Source organism: Apaloderma vittatum, unplaced genomic scaffold, assembly GCF_000703405.1.
Source record: "Apaloderma vittatum isolate BGI_N311 unplaced genomic scaffold, ASM70340v1 scaffold1303, whole genome shotgun sequence".
Lineage (NCBI taxonomy): Eukaryota > Metazoa > Chordata > Aves > Trogoniformes > Trogonidae > Apaloderma > Apaloderma vittatum.
In genome coordinates this window covers 553-23,007 of record NW_009706220.1, presented here as the reverse complement: position 1 = coordinate 23,007, position 22,455 = coordinate 553, and the positions used below count along the sequence as shown (strand labels likewise).

At 36.6% G+C, this 22,455-nt stretch overlaps 1 protein-coding gene across 1 annotated transcript in view; it reads left to right on the top strand.

Moving 5' to 3' along the window:
- LOC104271108 (phosphatidylinositol 3,4,5-trisphosphate-dependent Rac exchanger 2 protein-like) overlaps window positions 1–22,160 on the top strand; it is a gene marked incomplete at its 3' end in the record, with an annotated part of 91,348 nt that extends 69,188 nt beyond the window's left edge. The window contains 12 exon segments of the mRNA XM_009865689.1: window positions 4,513–4,662; window positions 6,256–6,400; window positions 8,029–8,129; window positions 12,204–12,307; window positions 13,645–13,694; window positions 14,237–14,312; window positions 15,065–15,137; window positions 16,210–16,352; window positions 16,505–16,597; window positions 17,536–17,684; window positions 19,897–19,982; window positions 22,024–22,160. Coding sequence (XP_009863991.1) covers window positions 4,513–4,662; window positions 6,256–6,400; window positions 8,029–8,129; window positions 12,204–12,307; window positions 13,645–13,694; window positions 14,237–14,312; window positions 15,065–15,137; window positions 16,210–16,352; window positions 16,505–16,597; window positions 17,536–17,684; window positions 19,897–19,982; window positions 22,024–22,160 — 1,307 coding nt within the window.
- Between the last annotated feature and the right edge of the window lie 295 nt (window positions 22,161–22,455).

The following is a 22,455-nucleotide window of genomic DNA, read 5'->3' as shown; positions in this document are numbered from 1 at the left end:
TTTTTGACCTGAATTTCATTTATCCAATATTCTATATCCTGCTATTTCCCTTTTCTGTCTGTATTCCTGCACAGTTTTTAGCTTTATTTGTATGAAATATCAGTAAGCACTTTGTTTATGCAAAAAAGAGAGTTGAGTGTTTCAGTCTTATGTATTATTTTGACTACCTTTCATTTATTTTCCTTCATCTTCCTTACATTTTGAAAAAAAAATTGTCCTTTTGCATTATGTCACTTTCTAAGATGATGTGTCTTTACTTATAATTTCTGAGGTTACTGTGGCCATAGAGGCTTATACCCCCCATCTTCCTCCTGATGAATATTCCAGTAATTCTGTACCATTTTTCCTTTCACAGGTTCCGATCACACATATCGCCATGCTTTTAGTGTTGGCTTTAGCAAATATTTCTTCCTTCCTCTTTCTGTGACTGTCACAGACTAACACAAATTGCCTTCCTCTCCACTCCAGACACCAGTAGTCTGATTTTCTCCAGCCACAGGAAATTTTGCTACTGTCCCCATTTCCTATAGTCTTGCACACAATATTGGAGGCTATCACGCTTCCTTCCCATTTGCTTTCCTGAGCCATATAAAATCTTGTGACTTTTATATATGTCACAATTCTAAATAACATTAATGGTTTGGTTATTTTGATTTCTAAATTAGTAGAGGTGGTAAATACTCCATCCCTGAAAACATTCAAGGTAGATGGGATGGGGCTCTAAACAACCTGATCTAGCTGAAGATTTCCCTGCTCTGTGCAGGAGGGTTGGACTTGAATGACCTTTAAAGTGTTCCATCCAATCCAAACTGTTCTCTGATTCTATGTCTATTTTTACCTGCTTTTTTTCCATATTCCCACATTTTCACCTTTGCCATTTCAGTTTGTCCAGTATCCTAAAATATTTTTTTTCCTTGTAATTACTGCTATTTCATTCCTCTTTTCTGTGGTTCTCTTTGAAATATGTCTGTGTTATTCCCCTGGCCTGTGGTACCTTTCTGCCCTTTTCTTGACAACTCCTGCCTTTTTTCCTTTTTATTTTTTATTTTTTTTAAAAAAAATAAATTCCTCCTCTGTAGTGTAGAAGTGTATTCTGTCTCCTCACACTGATCCTTCTTCTTTAACCTTCCTCTGTCTTGGTTTCTGTACTGTTCTCATTTGTTGCACCCAGATGTCTTGTTTCTCATCCCCTGCAGTCATCTGTGTTTGAACTGTAACCTGGTACTATTCTACTGTGTTATTCATGGGTCCCTTCATAGACATTAAAGACTTTTGAATCTAGATGGTACTTCCACAGTTCTTTAGTGTAAATTTTGGAGTCGTCTGCTCACTTGATGTAAAGAGCCACAGGGCTCCAGGGAACTGGGGAATTGAGAGTGTTAGCTCTCAGTGTTGTCAGATGTGGGAATGTAGTCTTCGTTGTTTCTAAGTAGAAACATAGAAATAAGAAAACCGATTCCCAGTGTGGTTTATTGTCATGCTAATGACATGCCTACAGAAATTAACAAAGCTTTTTCTGAAAAGCAATTTTTTCTTTGATGAAATTAGACCTTGGCTGTGCAGTACAGTCTGTATAAGCTTTCTTTTGTTTCAACATCATGCAGCACTCTGTCAATTTTTTTTTGACTGCACTGATTAAAGTGGAATGTATATTACTTATCAGGGCAGACTGTTTGTTCTTAAAACAATGTGACTACACAACCACTTTCAAGGGTTAGAAGGGTGGTTGTATTGATGGTATTGTTTTTTCTGTATTCAGTTTTTAAAATTCAGTTTTGAGAAAAGTATATTTCTAAAGGCATTCACCAGTCATTAAATGAATGTTATTTAGTTTATGAAGACAAGCACTTGAGACTTAGGAAGCAGCAGAATTATGGTTGCTTTTACTTTCTTAGTTCTCTCCACTGTTGTCTTGAAATGAGACATGAAATAGAAAAACCCCAAAACCTTACATGGTAATAATAACCAGAGACTGCATCAAAAAGTATACAGGGGAGGAAGGTAATTGATATTATGCAGCAATTATTTCCTTGGTGTTTCTGAGCATCAGTACTCCTAAGAACCTAAAGTCTGAGAAACTTAGAAGAACTTCAATAGAAAGAGCTCTGTTTGATCTTATTGAGAGAGGAAAGAAAAGTTATCGTGTAAGGCTCTAACGAATTGCTTCTTAAGCATCTCTCAAAGGTTTGAGTCTTGAATTTCAAACGCTGTATTACAGTTCAAATTACTATTGGAAGACCTTGTCATTGTTCATCACCTTTTCTTGGGAATCTGGAGGCCTAATGATTTGTTAAGTGTGGTTGTTCAAGGTTTGCTTTGAGCAACTTGAAGTCTCATGCTCTTCTTCCTTCTATAACAATTATGTCAGGTTTGCAAATATTTTTTTTTTTTTTTAGCCTGACTGGTAGCTGTGATTGCCTTGGTGTGAAGAGTGTGCATATATATATATCCTGTGCAACTTGCCAGTCAGAACATGCATATCTCCTGGCTGGCAGGCAGCACGTCTACAGCTCTCAACCAGTTTTTGTCCAGTAGACTGTCCTAAAAAGGGATTAGTTTACGTGGTATGATAGTGTAATGCTGAAATGATCTTCAGGAGACTATGGGCATGGGTGTATTGGGGAGAACAAATCGCTTATGGGAGGTTTGGAGTATTGTAGTCATGGGGAACATGAGTGAAAAAGAGAGCAGGGGTGTTGCAGTTAAAGGCAGAGGTTGGCATCAAGATGAGCATTACAGGAGTGGGTTACTATTGCGAAATTGAGCAATAGCTACCCGTTTTCCTCCACCTGACCTCATTGCCATCTCTATACATTAGACAGTCTTAGAACCTAGCTGGGGGATGGAGCTTTTCACAGAATTCAGTGAGTTTGTAGTGGTATGAGATAAACATGGTCCTGCCTCTGATATCCAAAGGGCTGCAGTTTGCCAACTGAGAGCTCCTCTCTGAGGCTTCGTCCTTTTCCCTGACTTTTCATTCTGATTTTCTGACAGTGCATGAGTGATATGATGACTAGTTTTCAAGAAACATTGTTTTTAGAGGCACAAAGGATATTCCATGTAAGTTATGTGGATAAAAATAAGATAAATAGGTAAATGGTGTAAGCATGACGTTGCAAGAATAACTTATTTTTTTCCCCATCATAGACTTGCTATCGTAGACATTTTTAGTACTAGAAAGTTCTGTTGGCTTAGAAATTAGCCATCAGTCTCATGATTTTCCAGTAGTTCCTGACATTTCCCAGCCCAGCATACAAAGCTGGCTGCTTTCCACCTAATTTAAATGCAGAGTTATTGAAAGGATACTAGCATGTCTGCTGAGATTTATGATTAATCTTAGCAAGCATTTCAGCAAGGGTTTCAGTTTTGGAAAATCCCATTTCATTATAAAAAAACAGGGCTGAATTATGAAAAAGCATTTACAAAGTAAAAAGCTCTGCAGTTATAGTAGTTCAGGGCTGGCTCTAGGACTTTCTTGCCTCCTTATGAGAGTTTGTGGTGAGAAAATGTTGAACTTTGATTTTCTTAAAATTTTGTACTGCAATTGATAGTTCTAGCTTTAATCTGTATTTCATGCAAAAAAAAATAATTATTATCATGAGACATTTATGTCTCACAAATTTTCCCCCAGGAAATGCATGTAATCCTAGTAAAGGATATTCAAGGGTGTTAGTTTTGGAGAGGAAGTCTGTTTAGCTAATTTCTGAATAAGATTTATGGACTAGCATGTTAAAATCAAATGTTATAGAAGTAAAGAAAGAGTAATAAGTAGCAAATTGTCTGATTTTTATAGCACAGTGGTTTACATGTTAAGAGTCAGAAGTTTGAGATATCTAAGAACGTCAGTAATTGTTAGTTCTCTCCTGCAATACGCACACTAAACATCGTGTTGTTAGGAACGTATTTCAAAAATTTTGCCTTTTGTTGGCACAATTTTTTTTAAAATCAGAGTGAATCTTGTGTTGTACTTCAGTTCGTTTATATAAGTGTAGATATTACTTTATTCAGGTAACCAGTAAAGATATGTCAAATATGTGTTTTGCTTACTCATCAGATGGAAAATGTGGGTTTTCCCCCTACATATTGAGTCCTGTTTAAAATTTAATAGTAAATTATCCAATCAGCACAAGAGCTCTTATTAATATAGGGGGCAAACCATAGTGCTGCTTTTTGAAGACACTTTGTATTACAGTTTAACATAAATAAAAGTACTACAAGTACTGTGATGTATCCTTTTAATAGGACTCTGCATGTTTTAGTGTTGAGTTTCTACCTTCTTCTGTATGCTAGGCAATTCTCTGATATGTTTTAGAAGGGATGTTATTTACTGAAAGTTAAAATTATAGCTTATTTAGTTATAATATAGTTCACAAGCAGCACAGACAACTTTAAAGTAATTTTTATTCCTCTGTATTTCGTAAGCTTTATGTAATGATAAGAGTTCTTAATAACTGTAATGGCTCTTGCTTTGTAAAAAATTGCTGCTCCTTAAGACATTTTATCTATTCCCAGCTGACTATCACAGCAGTGGCCACACTGTTATTAATGGCTGGAAGATCCACAACACAGCAAAGAATAAATGGTTTGTATGCATGGCAAAAACCCCTGAAGAGAAGCAAGAATGGCTGGAAGCTATTTTAAAAGAGAGAGAGAGAAGAAAAGGTAGGCTAATAAACTTCCATGTGTCGCTTTGCGAGAAAGACATACTGTAATTTTATGTTGCGATATAAAGCAAAGCCAGCTGCTAGGCAAAGGGGTGGCATCAGGTTCAGCTGAAGGTTTATGGATACCAGCTTGGAAAAAATAAATCAAACTTGTACTGAGAAGTGCATAATGACTTGAATCATGTATGCTGGTAGTGAGTGCTGTTTTGGAAATGGGGAGATGATTTAATCTCTGATTTTACAGCTTTTCCTCAACCATTATAAATTGTCATAATTTCATTGAAGCCTGTGTACTATTGTAGTTTGTGGTGTATAAGGGTCTATCCTAAATGCCTTGTGGGATTTGTATGAATCACTGAAATGATCAGGTTTTCTGTGTTGGGTCTTCATGCAGATGAGCCAACATGAAATGGTAGAGAATATACCCACAACCGCATCTTTGATGTATTCTCTCCTACACAAGGAAAGTAAGAAATCACCATTGTCAAACCACTACCTTTTTTGAGTAGCTGAATTAAGGTGGAAGAATACCTGGGTGAAATATAATTCTGGTTTCAAACATGACCACAAATAACCGCATGTATATAAGCTGAATCCAGTACAAAGCAGAACCAGGGAAAGATGGTGCATCGTCATCTTCTGGAGCTAATTTCATCTGCAAGCTAAACTATCCTAATCAGTAGTGATGTTTGGAACCTTAGTATTTAAAGAAAGTATGACCTTGTAGTTATATCTGGAATTCTTTTCCCGGTCTGTATACATTTTCTGTGGCATGTTGCCATAGCTGTTGCTTTGTGCCTTCATTGTAAATGGAACACTTTGTAGATTGTATTTTCTTGCTAGAATAAGTCAAGCTGAATTGTTTATTGAGAAAGCACATGGGATATGAAGGTCTGTTGTATTTCTTAGAAGCACAAGCTTCTGTGACTGGCCAGTAGGATGCATAGTTCAACAGCAACTGAGCTTGATCATCTGTTATTCAGAAAATATAAAGATTTTCTCAAGAAAAGAAACAGGAAAAAATAAACCAGTGAGAAATATTGAAATAAGACCCTTGATGGCTTTCCATTTTTGAAAAAATTCTGAAGCAAGTAAAAGTCAAGTTGTGTATGTGCTTTTGTGGAAAAGAGGTGAATTAATCTTAAGTGAAACTAACAAATGTATAACACATAGTTAGTTACTGTTAACTGAAAACTTGAAAAGTTTCCTTTAAGCGAAAACATGATTATCACATGGCAAGAGCAAAACCAAGGGCCTTTTCTTTTAAACTTGTGAAGACATGACTGCTCCCTTGGAAACATTCATATACTGAAGTCTGAAAAACACAGTATTGCTATTTATTACCACAATATCAATGGTGTGTCGATGTAGTAATAGTTTAACTTCACTATGAGGAACTTAAAGATATCATTTGATGATGTTTTTTGAATATCAGATATATGTGGTCTAACGTGATTATGACCAAAGTAAGGAAAACGGTTCCTTTACCTTTTTTTGTATGTGAAATATTGGCATTTCTTCACCATCTGGGGGAAGATACTGAAATATAATGGCAATAGCACTCATAAAATTTTATTGTATTTTTTGTCAGGTTTAAAACTAGGCATGGAACAGGACACTTGGGTGATGATCTCTGAGCAAGGAGAAAGACTGTACAAAATGATGTGCAAACAAGGGAATCTCATCAAAGACAGGAAGAAGAAATTAACCACTTTCCCCAAATGCTTTCTTGGAAGGTATTATGTGCATTTTGTAGCATAAATTTTAAACAGCCAGAACCACATTTTAAATCTGCTTTGGGTTTCTGCGGAAACCACACTTTATTTTTAATGTCTGTGAGGCCTATTTGCCTCCCAGAATTTAGCCAAAATGTAAGTTGGTCTGCCTGAAATTTATGGATGTGTACTTGTATTCCAAAGTAGCTCTATTAAAGGGACAAGACTGCAAAGGCATGTTAAAAACATGAAAATGCGTTAAATAAAACAGTTTCTTTGAAAAAATAATTCTCAACTTGTTAGTATGCATTTTATCTCCGAAATGCCTGCTTTAGAGTATTAAATTTACTTTATTCTATTTTTAAAAAAATCTCTGTCTTTAAAACGGTTTCTGTTCACCTTTTGCCTGAATGCCAGGGATAGAGTTAGTAAATAAAATTTATGTATTTTAAAATTTACACCTATTATCAAGCTATTTTATTGTAATGCAATATTAAGTAGACAGTGCAAGAGAAAGAGAAAACAATAGTACCCTAAAATATTCTGTATAACAAAAAATTAGTTTGGAGAGTGGAGGTGCTCTCACTTTTTTCATTTGCCCCTGAAATAGTCAAGTACGGAAAGTATTTTTGTAGCAGTGAGCCTACTCTAGCAGGGAGGTTGGACTAGATAGTCTTCAGAGGCATCTTCCAGCCCCTACCATTTCTGTGACTGTTTTTCACAAACACGGTATAGTGAGCGTACTCACCACTGAGTCTGGAAGTAGAAATGAAACTTGGGAGATTTTCATGTTGTGTCAGAAGCCACACAGCTGATGAGAATTGAAACTAGGATTATGATTAATGATTGAGTTGTGATTGAACCATGTTCCCTTGGTAAAGTTGTTGGAAGCAGGTAAAGAGTACACTTGTGGTGAGGAGTTAGTTATGTGTGAAACTTTAAAACCTACCATCAAATGGCTGCTTTTCTATGTTATCTTGGAAGTGGACCCTTCTGAAGTAGGCTTTTGCTGGTCCCTGGGCCAGCAGCTAAACCCCAGGAATGTGGATGTTGCACTACCTCACTACACTCTTCCTTTGTGACACACATGCAAATATCTTATGTGCTGTAAATTCAGTGTCTTTGAACTGCCTCAGGTTTGCTGTGTTACAAGTCAGGCATTTCCTGCCCATGCAGTATATACTTTGCGTGTGTGCTTAGGCTGTCAATGTGTCTGACACACTTGGGAAGTAACAGGCCTACTGTTCTGTCATGCTGTAATTATGTTCTGCCTTCATGGAGTTTCTGCCCTGGGCAGGTGCAGTAGGTATGGCTGGGATTGGACCATTTAATCAAATGTGGCTGTGCTAGTTTTGGAAATCTCAGAAAACATGGCAAGTCTTTGCCATGTGCAAGGTAAACTTCATGCAGCTAAAACTTCAGAGCAGAGAAGAAAAGACATCTCTAGAGAAATCATGTGTATTTATGTCAAAATAATTAAAAAATAGAAATGAGTGGGTTTTTTTTAAAGGTGGTAAGACATTTTGAAGATCATGAGGCTTAAGGATCACGTAGTAGGTTGGTAAGAAAAATTAGTCAGTGAGAAGGAAATGTAGTAGATCTGGTGTTATGATGTTTAAAGTTGGATTTTGTGTCTGTTTTTATTTCAGTGAATTTGTGTCCTGGTTGCTGGAAATTGGAGAGATACACAAATCTGAAGAAGGTGTTCACCTTGGCCAAGCTTTATTAGAGAATGGCATTATCCATCATGGTAAATAGGATTAGTTTTAACTTACTTGTTTTCAAGGTAATTGTTGAAATTAGAGGGGACTTAATTTTGTTTGGCAGAAAGATGGTCTTCTTAACACAAGTTAGCATGTTGAATGTATGTTACATCCTTTCAGGGACCTCATGAGGCCATTGTCCATCCCTAGGAGATTTACTAGGAGAGGCTCTACTGATTTAATGAGATTATGTCTATGTTGCTGAAATCACAACATTGCAAACAGGGACCTAGAGAAACTGTTATTCTCCTGTAAGCAAAAATAAATTCTGAGGGAACAGAGGATGTCGGACTACTTTAAAGGATTTAGACCTTTTATTAAAGCCAGTCTTTTTAGGGATACATGTTCAGCTAGGAATTGTAGAAGAGAGTGAATCACAGTTGACTGTTGATAATTATGCCTGCTCATCTGTTAGATATTACAAGTGGAATCCAGCCTAGAATCCAACAGTTTAATATTTTGAATTTTAAGGCCTTATTTTAACTGCATTGTGTAGTTAGTAAATTGTTACTTTTGTGGGGAAACTTTCAGTCATTTTCTGGAGAGTCTGGAGAGAAGTATCACTGGTATGATTCAGGTTTGGAGCCAATAAAGTTTGATCTCTGGAGGTAATTTGCACTGGTAACACTCTTCTCTTACCAGAGCAGGTCCTCATCTCAGTCTGTTTTACAGGGTATAATCTAACAGGACCATGTAAGTGAACTGGAGAAACTTCTGGTTTTGAAAGCGTGTTTGGCTTACGATAGGTGCAGTCACTTAAAAAAACCCAAATAGTGAAACAGGTGTGAAGTTAGCTACTGTTCTAGCATAGCTCAAGGGTGTAAATTTAGATGGATTGTTGATATTTACATGTATTAATACTGTACTAATTTCTATACTTCAGCCAGCAGTGTATATAATACTTCTAAAGTTCTTGGCTGTGGTATTTTCAGTGTCCTTGACTGGAAAGATAGTGAGAGTAGCAGTGTGCCACTTTGCTGCATACATTTTAAATGTACACACAGTAGGAGGAAAAACATTAAGGTTATTCATCAGTAATTGTCTAGCTTTAATGTCAGTCTGCACAATTTTCTGCCACCATCATTCAAATGTCAGATGCGATTATGTTTACTACACACAGAATTGGTTTCAATGGAATGATTCTGTTGCTGAAGACTCTTGTCCTGATCTTGTAATTTATATCCCAAATACACTCACAGACTTTTTCAATACAAAGTTAAAGGAATATTGTGTAATTTCATGAGATAAAAGGGTAATTATATTAGAGCATAGAAGTGTGAGCCAGACATGCTACTTTGAATAGTGGATCCAGCTGTGGTTCAGTGAAAATAGAATTCTTAAAATAAAGTTGAATGAACCATCTGTTTTCACAGAGGGAGCAAGGGAGAAAGAAAGTCTGGCTGTTACTCACATTGCAAATATTGCAGAGGGCGTTGTTAGACTTTGCATATTCACTGTGCTGGCCATTATTTTCACTATGCTGGGCTTCATTCTAGTGGTGGGAGACCCATGTTGTAACGGGCACTTTTATTTCCTGGTATGTGAACTCTTGTAAGTAGAAAAATTATGGGTTTTCCTTGGTTCCCCTTCCCCTTCAGTTTTGCAAAATATATATTGCTATTTTAAATCCACCTGGTGACATTCCCACTCTGAAATGATTTATATCAGCCAATGGGCTGAGTTACTTTGTCCAGTCACTTCCTGCTGCTGCTAAGAGATAGAACCTTCCTCTCAAGGCTGTAAGGAGCTTTGTAGTTACAAAAATAATCTGAATATCAGATAGTTTTAAAATTAATAGGTATTTATATGGCTGTGCATTGTTTTTTGACTGGTGTACTGATGTGAATCAGAATTACTCTGGCACAAAAAATAAAAGGAAAGAGCAGTTTAAACCTGGATTAATTGCCTTTTCTTTGTGTGAGTGCAATATAAAGACTTATCCCAACACAAAATATGGGTATATTGTTGGTAATGATATGCAAAATGACTTGGGGTTCCTTATTTTAGTGGTAATGCAGCACTTTATTACCTTTAAGTGTTTGAAACTCAGGATGTGCCAGCTCTTTGGACCTGCTCCCCTCATTTCTGGAGCACTCTGTGTAAGTAGGGGTTGCAAAGACAGAGCAGTGCTTGTCTTCCTTGGAGGGCATAGCCTGCTCTGTTTGTCATGGGCATGCAAGAAAGGGAAGGTGCTTTGTAGTTGTGGTTCCCCTCCAGCACATCTCTGTAACAGTGAGGAACAAATTGGCCTTAGGCAATACTGTCCTGGTGGTGATTTTTCCTGTTTTTTTGTAGCTGCTGGTTTTAAAACCTCGTAATGTATGTTAATCTAGTGGGGTATTTTTTTTTTCTTCAACAGTAGGATTTTTTTTTTAGTTTCAGAACTAGAAGATGTCTTCTTTTTTTCATCTAAGCTAAATGGTCACAATCTATTAAAATTCATTTAGAGACTCTAGGCATTATATTTGAAAAATTTGTAGCCTAGATCTAGATTGTGAATCAATGATACGTAAAAGAGCTTAGGGGTTATTCTGTGTAATCATTTTAGCATGAACCATCAATTCAAGGCAATTGGAATAGTGTCCTGGGATTTACTCTAGTAGATATATCAAATACTGGTAGAGAAGGTATTTGCTCTTGCACGTGACACTGAAACCACTTGATCTATGAAGTCCAGTTTTTATGTCAATGTATCAGATGATGTGTGAGGATATTGAAGAGCTTGAAGTGGTGTGAAAAATGATACAGGCAGAATACACCTCACTATACAAAGTTTATGATGCCTAACTAAATTTTTTGAAGTGAATGTAGGGTTTAATCACTTGTATAGGAAGGCATGCATGCAAGAATTACCTAACACTGTCAGGCTGTTACTCTGATTAATAAAGACATTACAGTACCCTCCTTTTTCAGTTGATGACATGCAAATTTAGTTTCGAAGTTAAAGCTTACATCTGCCAGCAGTGTGCCCACGTGGCCCTGAAGGCCAACAGCATCATGGCCTCTATGAGAAAGAGTGGGACCAGTAGGACCAGGGAAGTGATTGTGCCCGTGTACTCGGCACTGGAGAGGCCACAGCTTGAGTACTGTGTGCAGTTCTGGGTGCTGCAGTATAAGAAGGACATTGAGATGCTGGAGTGGGTCCAGAGAAGAGCAACAAAGCTGGTGAGGGGTCTAGAGAACATTTTATGAAGAGCAGCTGAGGAAGCTGACATTGTTTAGCCTGGAGAAGAGGAGGCTGAGGGGAGACCTTATTGCTCTCTACAACTACCTGAAAGGAGGCTGTAGTGAGGTGGATGTTGGACTCTTCTCCCAATTTATTAACGACAGGACAAGAAGAAATGGCCTCAAGTTGTACCAGGGGAGTTTTAGATTAGATGTTAGGAAAAAAATCTTTACTGGGTGGGTGGTGAGGCATTGGAATAGGCTTCCCAGGGAATTGGTGGAGTCGCCATCCCTGGAGGTGTAGATGTGGCACTTCAGGATATAGTTCAGCAGTCATGGTAGTGTTGGGTTGATGGTTGGACTAGATGATCTTAGAGGTCTTTTTCAATCTTAATGATTCTATGATTCTGTGTTCTGTCTCTCTTTCCTCCCCAGTGTAAGACTGTTTAGATGTGTTGTGGAGGGCTCATGTCTTTACTCACTCATCTGAGATTAGCCTCAGCAAAAATTGGAATAATAGTTGCAAAAGAAGCCTTATTTGGCTATTCACTTGATAAGTTTTACAAAAGTGCAGAAGACTAGAAAGATTTGACTGCCTAATTTTTCAGGCTGTTCTCTGCCTGTCTTATTCTTTGCCCTGGGACTTGAAATTGTTTGGCTTCTCCTGGTCTGCTTAAATGTTGTAAGAAAAATTGTCACCAGTGATACAGAGGAACTAGGGCAGATGATCTAATTTGGATTCCTGCCCTTGCTGTCTGAAATCTACCTATTGCTGTGTTATGGGCTGTTACTAGAAAAAATGATGCTGGGCTGCTTCTCTTTTGTTGATTCCTTCACAAAGTCACCTAAACGGTACATAACTTTTTCTAAATTTTATTTTATTTTTTTAAATTTAGTTACAGATAAGCACCAATTCAAACCTGAACACATGCTGTACAGATTCCGATACGATGATGGAACATACTATCCCAGAAATGAGATGCAGGATGTGATCTCTAAGGTACAGATTAAAATATTTGCTATTACTAGGAAGACCACACAGTTCTGCCCAGGGAGGTGGTTGAGTCACCATCACTGGAGGTGTTTAAGAGACGTATGGATGTTGCATTGGGGGGACATAGTTTAGTAGGTTGATAGGGCTGGGACAAAAGCTGGACTCTATGATCTTCAAGGTCTCTTCCAGCTGATACAATTCTATGATTCTATGATTTATTTTTATTTAATGATTCCATATGCCTGTGTTTCTGGGTGATTCTGAAGCTGGCATATCAGTCTATTGTATTTTTCAGTCCATTTTAATAGATATGAAGCTATACATAGAAAAATGGTTTTAATTTTCTCTTAAATCCGAGTTTCTTATATTAGTGCCTTAACAAGACAGTAAAGCTGCGGTTATAAAGGTGTTCGAAAACAGACAAGTAGTCCTATCCATCTACACCACCAGGCATAAAGTGATTGATCAGAGTTGCCTTTAAGCTCATTAATATTAAAACTTTTCATGATTTTGAGGTGATAGAAAATATCAGCATTTGGGTATTACAGTGTTACTTGTTTGTCTGCTGGCATTTTTTAATGTAGGGTATATCTAGGAGAATCTTTGGTATTGAACTACTTAGTAGGCACAGCAAAGTAGCATAGAATCTAATTTGACACAGCTTTTAATTGTTATACTCTCCTTGTATGTTATAAATGTAATTGTTTTTTTGGTAGTCTGGTAAGGAATACTAATCTGATTTCTCTTTTTAAAATACAATTTTCTGATGGTAGCTTCTTTAACTCCTTCAAATGATGTGGGTTTTTGTTTGTTTGTTTTTGAATGAAATGGGTTCCAATCTTTGAGGCTCTTACTTTTTTTAAAAAAAGTTTATTGATTAGTTATAATCTCAATTTGTAAGTAAAGAATCAAATACGTAAAGCGTAAAGTACAGTGGTTTATGCTTTAATTACTCACTTTGTGTGTAGTGTAGCAACCAGTGATTGGGAAAACTTTAATGCCTGGAAACATTGCTTTGTGTTTTGGGGTTTGTATACTTTCCTTTCAGAATACTTTACCTTCAGAATTTTTAAATACCACCTTAAAGCTAATCCTTTTTTGCCTGTGTCTCACTGAAGCTTAGATTATGTTGGAAATACTTTCTTCTCATTTGTTCATCAATATTGTTATCTGGAAATATTAAGTTTTGGGGCATGCCAATATATAGAAGTTTGAACAGACTTTTTAAAAATATCTAAATGAAGCACATTTAGAACATGTAGGCTTCTTTATGGCGTCAGTTCTTCTTATGTTCTCTGTCATGTGAGTGTGTGGTTAACTAACCTCATCTTTCTCTTTAATAGGGTGTACGACTGTATTGTCGCCTTCACAGCCTGTTTACGCCAGTAATTAGGTGAGTCCAGTTGGGAAATCCTTAGAGAGTCATTCAGAAGATGTATATAATCTGAAGATACTGTGGTTGAATGTAGGAACCTAACCCATCCTTTCAAGATTGGTCTCTTGGGAGTAATCAAACAAGATTGAAGGGCTATCAAGACAAAAGCATAACAGAATGATTAAATGACTGCAAACTCTCTTCAATATGACCTTTTTGTACAGATTTTTATAGCCTTCTATGTCCTGATGGATTTTCTTATATATTTACTGTATATATTAATACATTCCTTTCTTAACACTGCATTACCGCATTTGGAGAGTACTAGCTGTAACAAAACAACTGCCTTTTATAATTTACATTATTGCCCAAGATATATGGTCAGCCTCCTCTTTTCTGTCTACGCTGAAATATTTGACTTGCTTTTTTACTCCGGAGGCAACATCTGAACCATTACAAAGTGCTTAATTCATGCTTGCACTAACTTGTTTATAAAATACAAATTTTTCTTCCTGTTAGGCTCCTTTGAGTTTTTTTTTTAATTGTTTTATTTTGAACAGGGATAAAGATTATCACTTAAGAACCTACAAATCTGTGGTCATGGCTAACAAGCTCATAGACTGGTTGATTGCACAGGCAAGTATACACCTTTGGATTTATATGTGTTTTGCATTTAAATTCTAATTTGAAAGGTAGTGATGTATTAAGCAGAATAACATGCAAACACTTTGTATAAGGGTTATTAGAACAGCATGTGTAAGTGTAATCCTCTTAAGCCAGTAAAGTAAAAGAAATCAGCCGTCAGCAGCCATGCTGTTCATCCCTTTTGTGCTTATTTGTAATTGAACTTTAAATGTTTTAATGAGACTTGGTTTTGTGATTCAGCATATAACATTGTTCCTGGCTTAAAATGAAATGGATAGACTCTGAAAACTCTAAATTACTGACTAGATGGATAAAAGTCAGTAACAATTTGTTGTCATCAGCTCTATTTTATTTTAAGGGAGCTAGGAACAAGAACACGGTGTCCTGTTCACTACATCAATGTGCCCCAATTCTATAAAATAGAAGTTGAAGACTGACAGTTAGATTATGTTATGTTCAATTATTATGGAGAATGCAGTGCTACTAAAATATTTACATATTTATTTGTAACTATAAAGAGATATATACCATATAAAGGTCCCTTCCAACCCAAACTATTACATGATTCTATGGTAAACATGTATAAACTGTTTTATATGTATGCTATAAATGTATGTATGAAGGTGGCAATGGTAAATATAATCTACGACCATTGCCAGCCCTGTGACTTTATGCCATTGTGCAGAGAATCCATTTTGCTGCTATGATATAATATATTGAAAAGATTTGCTATGGTTTAATAGGGGGATTGCCGGACAAGAGAGGAAGCTATGATATTTGGTGTTGCTCTTTGTGATAATGGCTTTATGCACCATGGTAAGTAAATACCTTCTGTACAAGCCATGCTTACTTTTTGTTTAATGCTATCTACATAGTTGGAAGGAAGTGCAGGGGCTGGTAAAGATATTACAGGAGGGATAGGAAGTCCTTTCATTTTATCATTGAAAAGACCTATGCTACAATCTTCAAGGAAAAAAAGCTATTGTATGCTCTGAAAATTGTTTTCAGTCTGTTTTGCAGCATGTGCTGAGGAAGTCGTCCTCTAAAGGATTTAGGGGGGGGGCAGTTTTATTAGCCACTTTGGAAGGCACATCTTAAGTAGGTAATACATATTTGAACAGATGAAATGATAAAAATTTAGGAAATATGTAGGAAAGAATGGAGACACTTTGGTGGGAATAAATAAAGTATGGAGCAACATGACTTTAAAAAACAGTGAAGCAGTGACAGTAGGAGAAACTGGATTGTAGAAAAATGAGAAAATAATAAAATCAGCAACAAAGAAAGAAGGGAGAGGAGAGCAAAGATACGTGCAGTACCAAAAATGAGGTGAACAGGGTCACATTTAATATCAGAGGCAAGATCTGAGTGAAAGAATTGAAGCAGTAGGTCATCTACTGAAATGAAAGGAGTAAGAAATGATTTTCTCATCAGCTTGTTTAGAGAAGGAGGGAGAATTAACTTCCTCTCTGGCTCTGTTCATTCTTTTTCCTTTTGAGTTTTAAACATAGAAACTGCATCCATCTGCTATTCTAGTTGCCACCACATCCCTGCCAAACCCAGTTCTCATACTGAACCTATTTCACCACCTTGGTGAGTGCCAGAACTTGGTAGTATCTCCAGCAGCTATCCAGCAGAACTTGTCAAAGTCTTGGTTTTAAACCCTTTTTAGGAAGAAACTTTGTGTTTAGCATTTTCACTAAGGGCGTTTCAGGCTCGTTTGACTTCCTCAGTTTGGTGTAATCCAGACAAAAATCCGGACAAAAAAAAAGTTTGCTAGCATTTAATAAGTATGTGCCTGTTCAACATTTTATGTTTCATGAAACACATGATACTGGAAAGTTCAAAAGAAAAAAAGAATGAATGTGTGTGGTTTTGTGTCATACAGTGCTAGAGAAAAGCGAATTTAAAGATGAACCACTGCTGTTCCGTTTTTATGCGGATGAAGAAATGGAAGGGTCAAATATGAAGCACAGACTCATGAAACATGATCTGAAAGTAGTGGAAAATGTCATAGCCAAGTCATTACTGGTGAGTGAAACCCAAGGATTGCATGCTTTGATGAGTAAAACAATTAGTTGTGGCGACAATAAATTAACACTGTGTGCTGTTATTTAATGGGGATATACTTCAGTCTTCTTAATGCTTTTATAAACAATATTTTGAACAATTTTGTTTTTCAGATTAAATCTAATGAAGGCACCTATGGTTTTGGTTTAGAAGATAAAAATAAGGTGCCAATTATTAAAGTAGTGGAGAAAGGATCAAATGCTGAGGTACCAAGTGTCATAAATGATCTTTCCTGTTTTATTCACTTGATCACATGTCTATGTTTTGTACATCAGTTAGGAAAACCTATAGTGATAGAAGATAACAATGACAACTTTCCAAGAAAGCTGTGGTTAAGAGTCTTTCTGTTCTTTTATTTTTTTCATAATGGGTTTTTTTGTTTGTTTAAAAAATTGCTCATTATCAACACATGTTTTCTGCCCAGATAAACTGTTGTATCGAGTGGTGATATAGAAGTTACAATCTCATTTTTATGCATTTTATAATAGTCTAGTGATGACATGAATCATGAGGGGAATAAACACTTTTGGTAGAATATAAAATGATTATAGACCTAGTCTGTGCGTTGCACTTGGTATATTTCATAATAGAGGATGTATCAAGCTTTGGATAAAGTCTAGAATTTGAGAATCTGAATGACTAAATTACAGCCTTTCTGGTTTTTAGTATTACCTTAGATGCTTAGATGTTTTGGTTTGGAACTTAATTAATATTCACTTACTAAACTATTAATCAGGTCTTTCCTTAAGAAACGAAGCTTTAGTTCCTTTGGAGAATGATGGATGAACAAGTTCGGTGTCACAAAATCTCCAACAAACCTGGCTCACTGAAAGCTGTTGTGCTAGTTATTACAAATATTAACTGAAATTGTAATACTGTCATAAAATCTTGATTAAGACTAGGTCTTGTATTAATGTGTCTTCATAGCGACTATTTACTGTACCTTTCACGTCAGTTTTATGAGTTCTAGAAGCATTTTGTTATGTCAGACTTTTGTGTCTTTTGTGGCCTGTGAAGGAGGCATAAAGAATGTAAAGGAACTATGCAAGTCATTAATCCTATTGAGGTTGCATGCCAGCAGAAGAAAACATAATGTTAGTGGTTATAAAAGGAAAATATGTACAAAACTGTTACTGTTTTCTAGATGGCAGGCTTGGAGGTTGGGAAAAAAATCTTCGCCATTAACGGTGACCTGGTTTTTCTGCGACCCTTCAGTGAAGTGGATTGCTTCCTGAAAGCATGTTTAAACAGCCGAAAGCCCCTGCGGGTTCTTGTGAGCACTAAACCACGGGAGTAAGTTGTCATTCCTTTGGGGGAATTTTTACAAACTGCAGTTGAAGTGAATTTTAAAAGACCAGTGGAACTTCAGAGAGCACTACTGTAAAGTTATTTTAAATGCTGTATCTAATCTGACTTTGTAAAGTCAAGCAATTTGATTTGCTTTGATTTTATTACATTTGCTAGCCAGCAACAGCGAAACACAAGTGTTTTAGATCATCAGCTCTGCTACTTTAAATACGTGCAGGAGCTGCAAGTGTAAATGAAGTTGCCTTGTTTATATGGCTAGTTTTGATGACTTATCTCTCAGTGTGTTTATTAAACAAGTTCCTCTGTCTGGGGATTAGTTGCTGGTTTGACAGAAGTCAGACTCTGATCTAAGGGGCCCCTCCAGCATGTGTGCTGGTTGTGTAAACAGCCGGAGCAAGCAAACAGCTCCCCATCTTTATGTACCGGATGCATTTGTGCACATGATTTTGACCACTGCTACCTGAATGCAATTTTTGTTACGTGAAAGAAATACAAAGTGAGGCCTAATGGCTCAGTTCAGTAAGTATGTAAATGAATGTAGGCCTATTAATAAGTTAATGCAGTTTTTACTAGTTTAAACACACCAAAGAAAGAATGGAGTAAGAAACAGTGGTCAGGAGTAATTCTGGTCAAATTTTGCAGGATAAGGAGGAAGCATCCTCTGTTACCAAAAAGCACACACGCAGTGCCTTGGAAATGGCTCTGGTTCAGCTTTTACTTATAAGCAAAATAACAAAAAAAAAATAAGCAAAAGTTATCTCAAGAAAGACAATAGTACTGGGAAAAGGAAGAAGAGCAAAGAAGGGATGTTTAGAGGAGTTGAAGGATTTGTTTCTCAGTGCTGCCTGCTTTTTGTCAGGACCTGCTGCTAGCACCACTATATTGGCAGCAAATACAGTTATTTCCTAAATCCTTAGCCTAAATTGCCACTGATGATATTTCATAACTCATTATGATAGCATTTTCAGAATGAAACCATATAGATTGTGTCAACTTTAATTAATATATAAGTATACTAAATGATGCTGTACTACTTATACATTGTCATTTAAAATATTTTCATTAATCTCAAGAACATGATAATATTTTTTATAAATTTTATGGACTTCAGTGAGTTTTGGGTATCTCCTGTTGATAATAGTCTCGAAGTGCTAAACATTATGCATACCATAAAAAAAAGAAAGTACAAGAAATGATGCAATAATATTATTCAAAACTACCTGTAATTCAAGTTTTTTACAGTCCAAATGTATTCTAAAATCACTTTTCAGGATTAATTTGAATTTGTTGGCTTTTACACTGTCAAATGGAGCTTGGGGCAAAGATTCCTTAATAACAGAGCTGACTCTGAAAGTAAAGGCTGCAAAGTTAAATCAGTGTATTGTTATGCATGACCTAACCAGCTCTGATAAGGGCTAATGCAGCTGTGTTGCTTTTTCTGGAACCTGAGCTGATATCATGTGGATATGCTAGTTTACTTTGGTCAAGCTCAGGGTTTCATTTTGAGGAGTGGATTTGAATTGTGGTTCTCAGAACTTTGTTTTTGTTGTTAATGTTTGTCAGTAGATTTATTACTGTTGCACTTATACCAAGCAGGAGCGTAGCACAATGTGTTTGCGAGTTACAGGAACATTAGTAGGTGATTCTTGCTTTACAAAACACAGAACTTTGTACAGCTGCTCAGAACTGCAACAAGATTTTTTTTCTTCAATAAAACTCACCAAGTAGACACTCTAGAGGTTGACAAATTGTAACGTGGATCTAGTCTGCAGAGTCTTCTGCTCACCTGACAAGGCCTGCCATGATCTGTGGTTGTCAGACTCTGACCTCTTGGCTGAAACCCTGCCTCCTTTCCCAGGGCTTTCAGTGTTGCTCTGCTGTGACAGCTTACCCAAATCACAGTCCCTTTGGGAGGAATTTTAAAGCTGTGGTGGTGCTTTGCTCATAATTTGCATATTGTTTTTCCTTGTGCAGTAGCATTGCCTTCCTCTGGTTTTGGTGTCTCAGCTTGCTCTTATTTCTGACATCAGTGGTGCAAAAATATCTGGAGTATGACTGATGCTGAATCTGAAATTGTGAATTGAATGGAAGCGTGGAGGCTCACACTCTTGTAACCTACTTATTGCTGACTGCTTTTATCTTGAATAACAAAATATTACCTTGTGCTGCATTCATTTTGAATCTTTGCTTGTATCAGGACAGTGAAGATTCCTGACTCTGCAGATGGACTCGGATTCCAAATTCGAGGCTTTGGCCCATCAGTTGTCCATGCTGTTGGGAGAGGTAAGCCACAAAAGCTGTTAATGATAGTGGTAAATTTAAAATACATTTCATATCTAAATGGTGTGGCTGAGATAAATCAAATTTATTTTTTCTTTTCCGAAAGTAGCAAGCAATATTAAATAAAACCAATGCAGATTATTTTGTGTTCTTATACTTTATAAGCTTTGATAGATTTTTTTTTTTCAAATTATTCACACAGTCTAAGGAATAGGTGATGGATGCAAAATCACCTTCTCTAGTGAACGGATATTGGTAATCACTCACTTCCTGAGCATTAGTTTGTTAGGTGGTCATGTGGTTCTGCAACGTTCTGGAAACATTTTACGGAAAATGCACTTTTCAGAAATCTTTTCAAGGGTTGCTAATGACCTAGTCTGTCTTCTGTTCATTTTGTGATGTGATTGTTGAATGCTTGCCATCCCTAACTCAATGTGGTCTTGACTGGTGATAAAAAAAGTTGAAGTATTTAACATTTTCAGCTACTGTGGGGCAGTTGTGTCCTTTTTCCCCCCCCCTCCTTTTACAGTTGAGGAATTTCAAGTGAACTAATCTGCAAAGCAGCGAAACTTGAACAGAGCTTGATGACTAGGCTCTAGTGCCAGAAATTAGATTTTCAAGAGAAAGTCTAATAAGCTACAGACTGTTGAGCTGATGTGACCAATTATTTCTGCACCTGGATCTCAATTCAACTGCCTATACTTGTTCATTAAGCACATACTTTATTCTAGTTAGCCTCAACAGTATGTAAGTGATTGCTTGTGTGGTTTGCTAAACCTAAAAGATTTTAAGCATGTGCTTAAATACTTTGCTGAATTGGGACCGTCAGGGTTTCTTTGAGAGATACTTTTTTTTTATATTGAGAGAGATATTTAATAAGGCCTATTTAAATGTTTATTTTCAATTCCTCTTTTTGGACGGAGGGAAGATTGCAATAGCTGGCAATGGTATCATTTCTGAAGACTGCCTTTGATATTAAAGTGCAGCTATCATCTAACCTGACTGTACCTAAAATGAGGGAAATTCAGGTATATTTTTTACTTCCTTGTCAAATATGTTCAGCTGACAATTTGTGACAGCTTTTCTATTTGTCAGCATTGCAAATTCAGTCTAGTCTTTTCTTTTGTAGCTGCTAGCTTCTGCACCTCAATATTACAGTCTCTAGGCAATAGATTTGGACTCACATTTGTGGCAGTATCAAGAGAGACATAAGGAGTCAAACGTTCAGGTAGCTGGAACTAAGGTCATACTCCAGCAGGCTGTCTTTCAGGAGTGGCTGTGAGTCACGCTGAAAAGACCTCAAGACAGCTGCTATTTCTGTCGTACCCGCTCAGGGAACAGAAGATTTTCCCATGGTGATTATTACCTTGTGAAATCACTGAACCTTATATTTTATGTTGCTCAAAGAGAGTATTTTGTTTGATTTTGTTTTTCCCTTAGAAAAAAAATTACACTTGAGGTCTCCTGCTTGATTTATCTTTGGGTATTTTGATAAAAGCTCTAAGGCCCTGTTATAACCGAGTTGGTAAAAAGATTAAAAACTGAACAAGATCCTTGGAAATGTCTTTGGATTTGGATATTTCACTTAATGTTTAACTTGTTTATCAATTGTCAGAAGGCTTCTGTTTTATGTGTAAAATAGAGACATTTGAAGTATTCAAGAAGCATATAAGCTTGGGGCATATAAGAGAATTCAGGATAAAATTGATCTAAGTTATAATTAGTGAATTACAACCTAGAACCTTTGTATATTTATACAAGCTTTTTCTTTAAGACAAATCTTTCACATTTTCATATTGCTAATCAACATTTGTTTTATAAAACAGCCTTTAGAAAACAGTCTGGTTTCTTTTTATGGAATCATTTGCTGGGGAACTTTATATTCTTGGCGTCCAGGTGACTGCAGAAGCACCTTATGGTCAGGGGAAGTCCATAAGAATTTGTCATAGCAGATATTGATTAAAAACTGAGGCTTTGGGGCTGTAAGCTTTAAAGATGCTTAGGAAAAAGAAGTCTGTTAACCATGTGGGGTTTTTTTTAATAGGAACAGTTGCAGCTGCAGCTGGGCTCCACCCTGGCCAGTGCATAATCAAAGTGAACGGAATTAATGTCAGCAAAGAGACTCATGCAAGTGTTATTGCTCATGTCACAGCATGCAGGAAATACAGGCGACCAATGCAGGTATGTCTCACTTGGTACCCTTGCAGATATTCTTCAAAAATTTATTTTTTTTTCGGAGTAAACAGTGTGATTTGTATCTTTGTCTACTTATTTTTTTGTGCTTGAGTGGGATGAAGGGAAAGAAGGGGTGGAAAAAAAAGTGAGGGAAAGTGAGTTCAATTATAAACACTGAAGACTAGTCAATATAGCATTGATATCCAAGGTCTGTTTAATTTGTTCATTGAAACAGAGGTAAGCCTAAAGCTATCTTTTTTCATACAGTATTTTTAAAGTATTATTTCAAATGTTTCTGCAT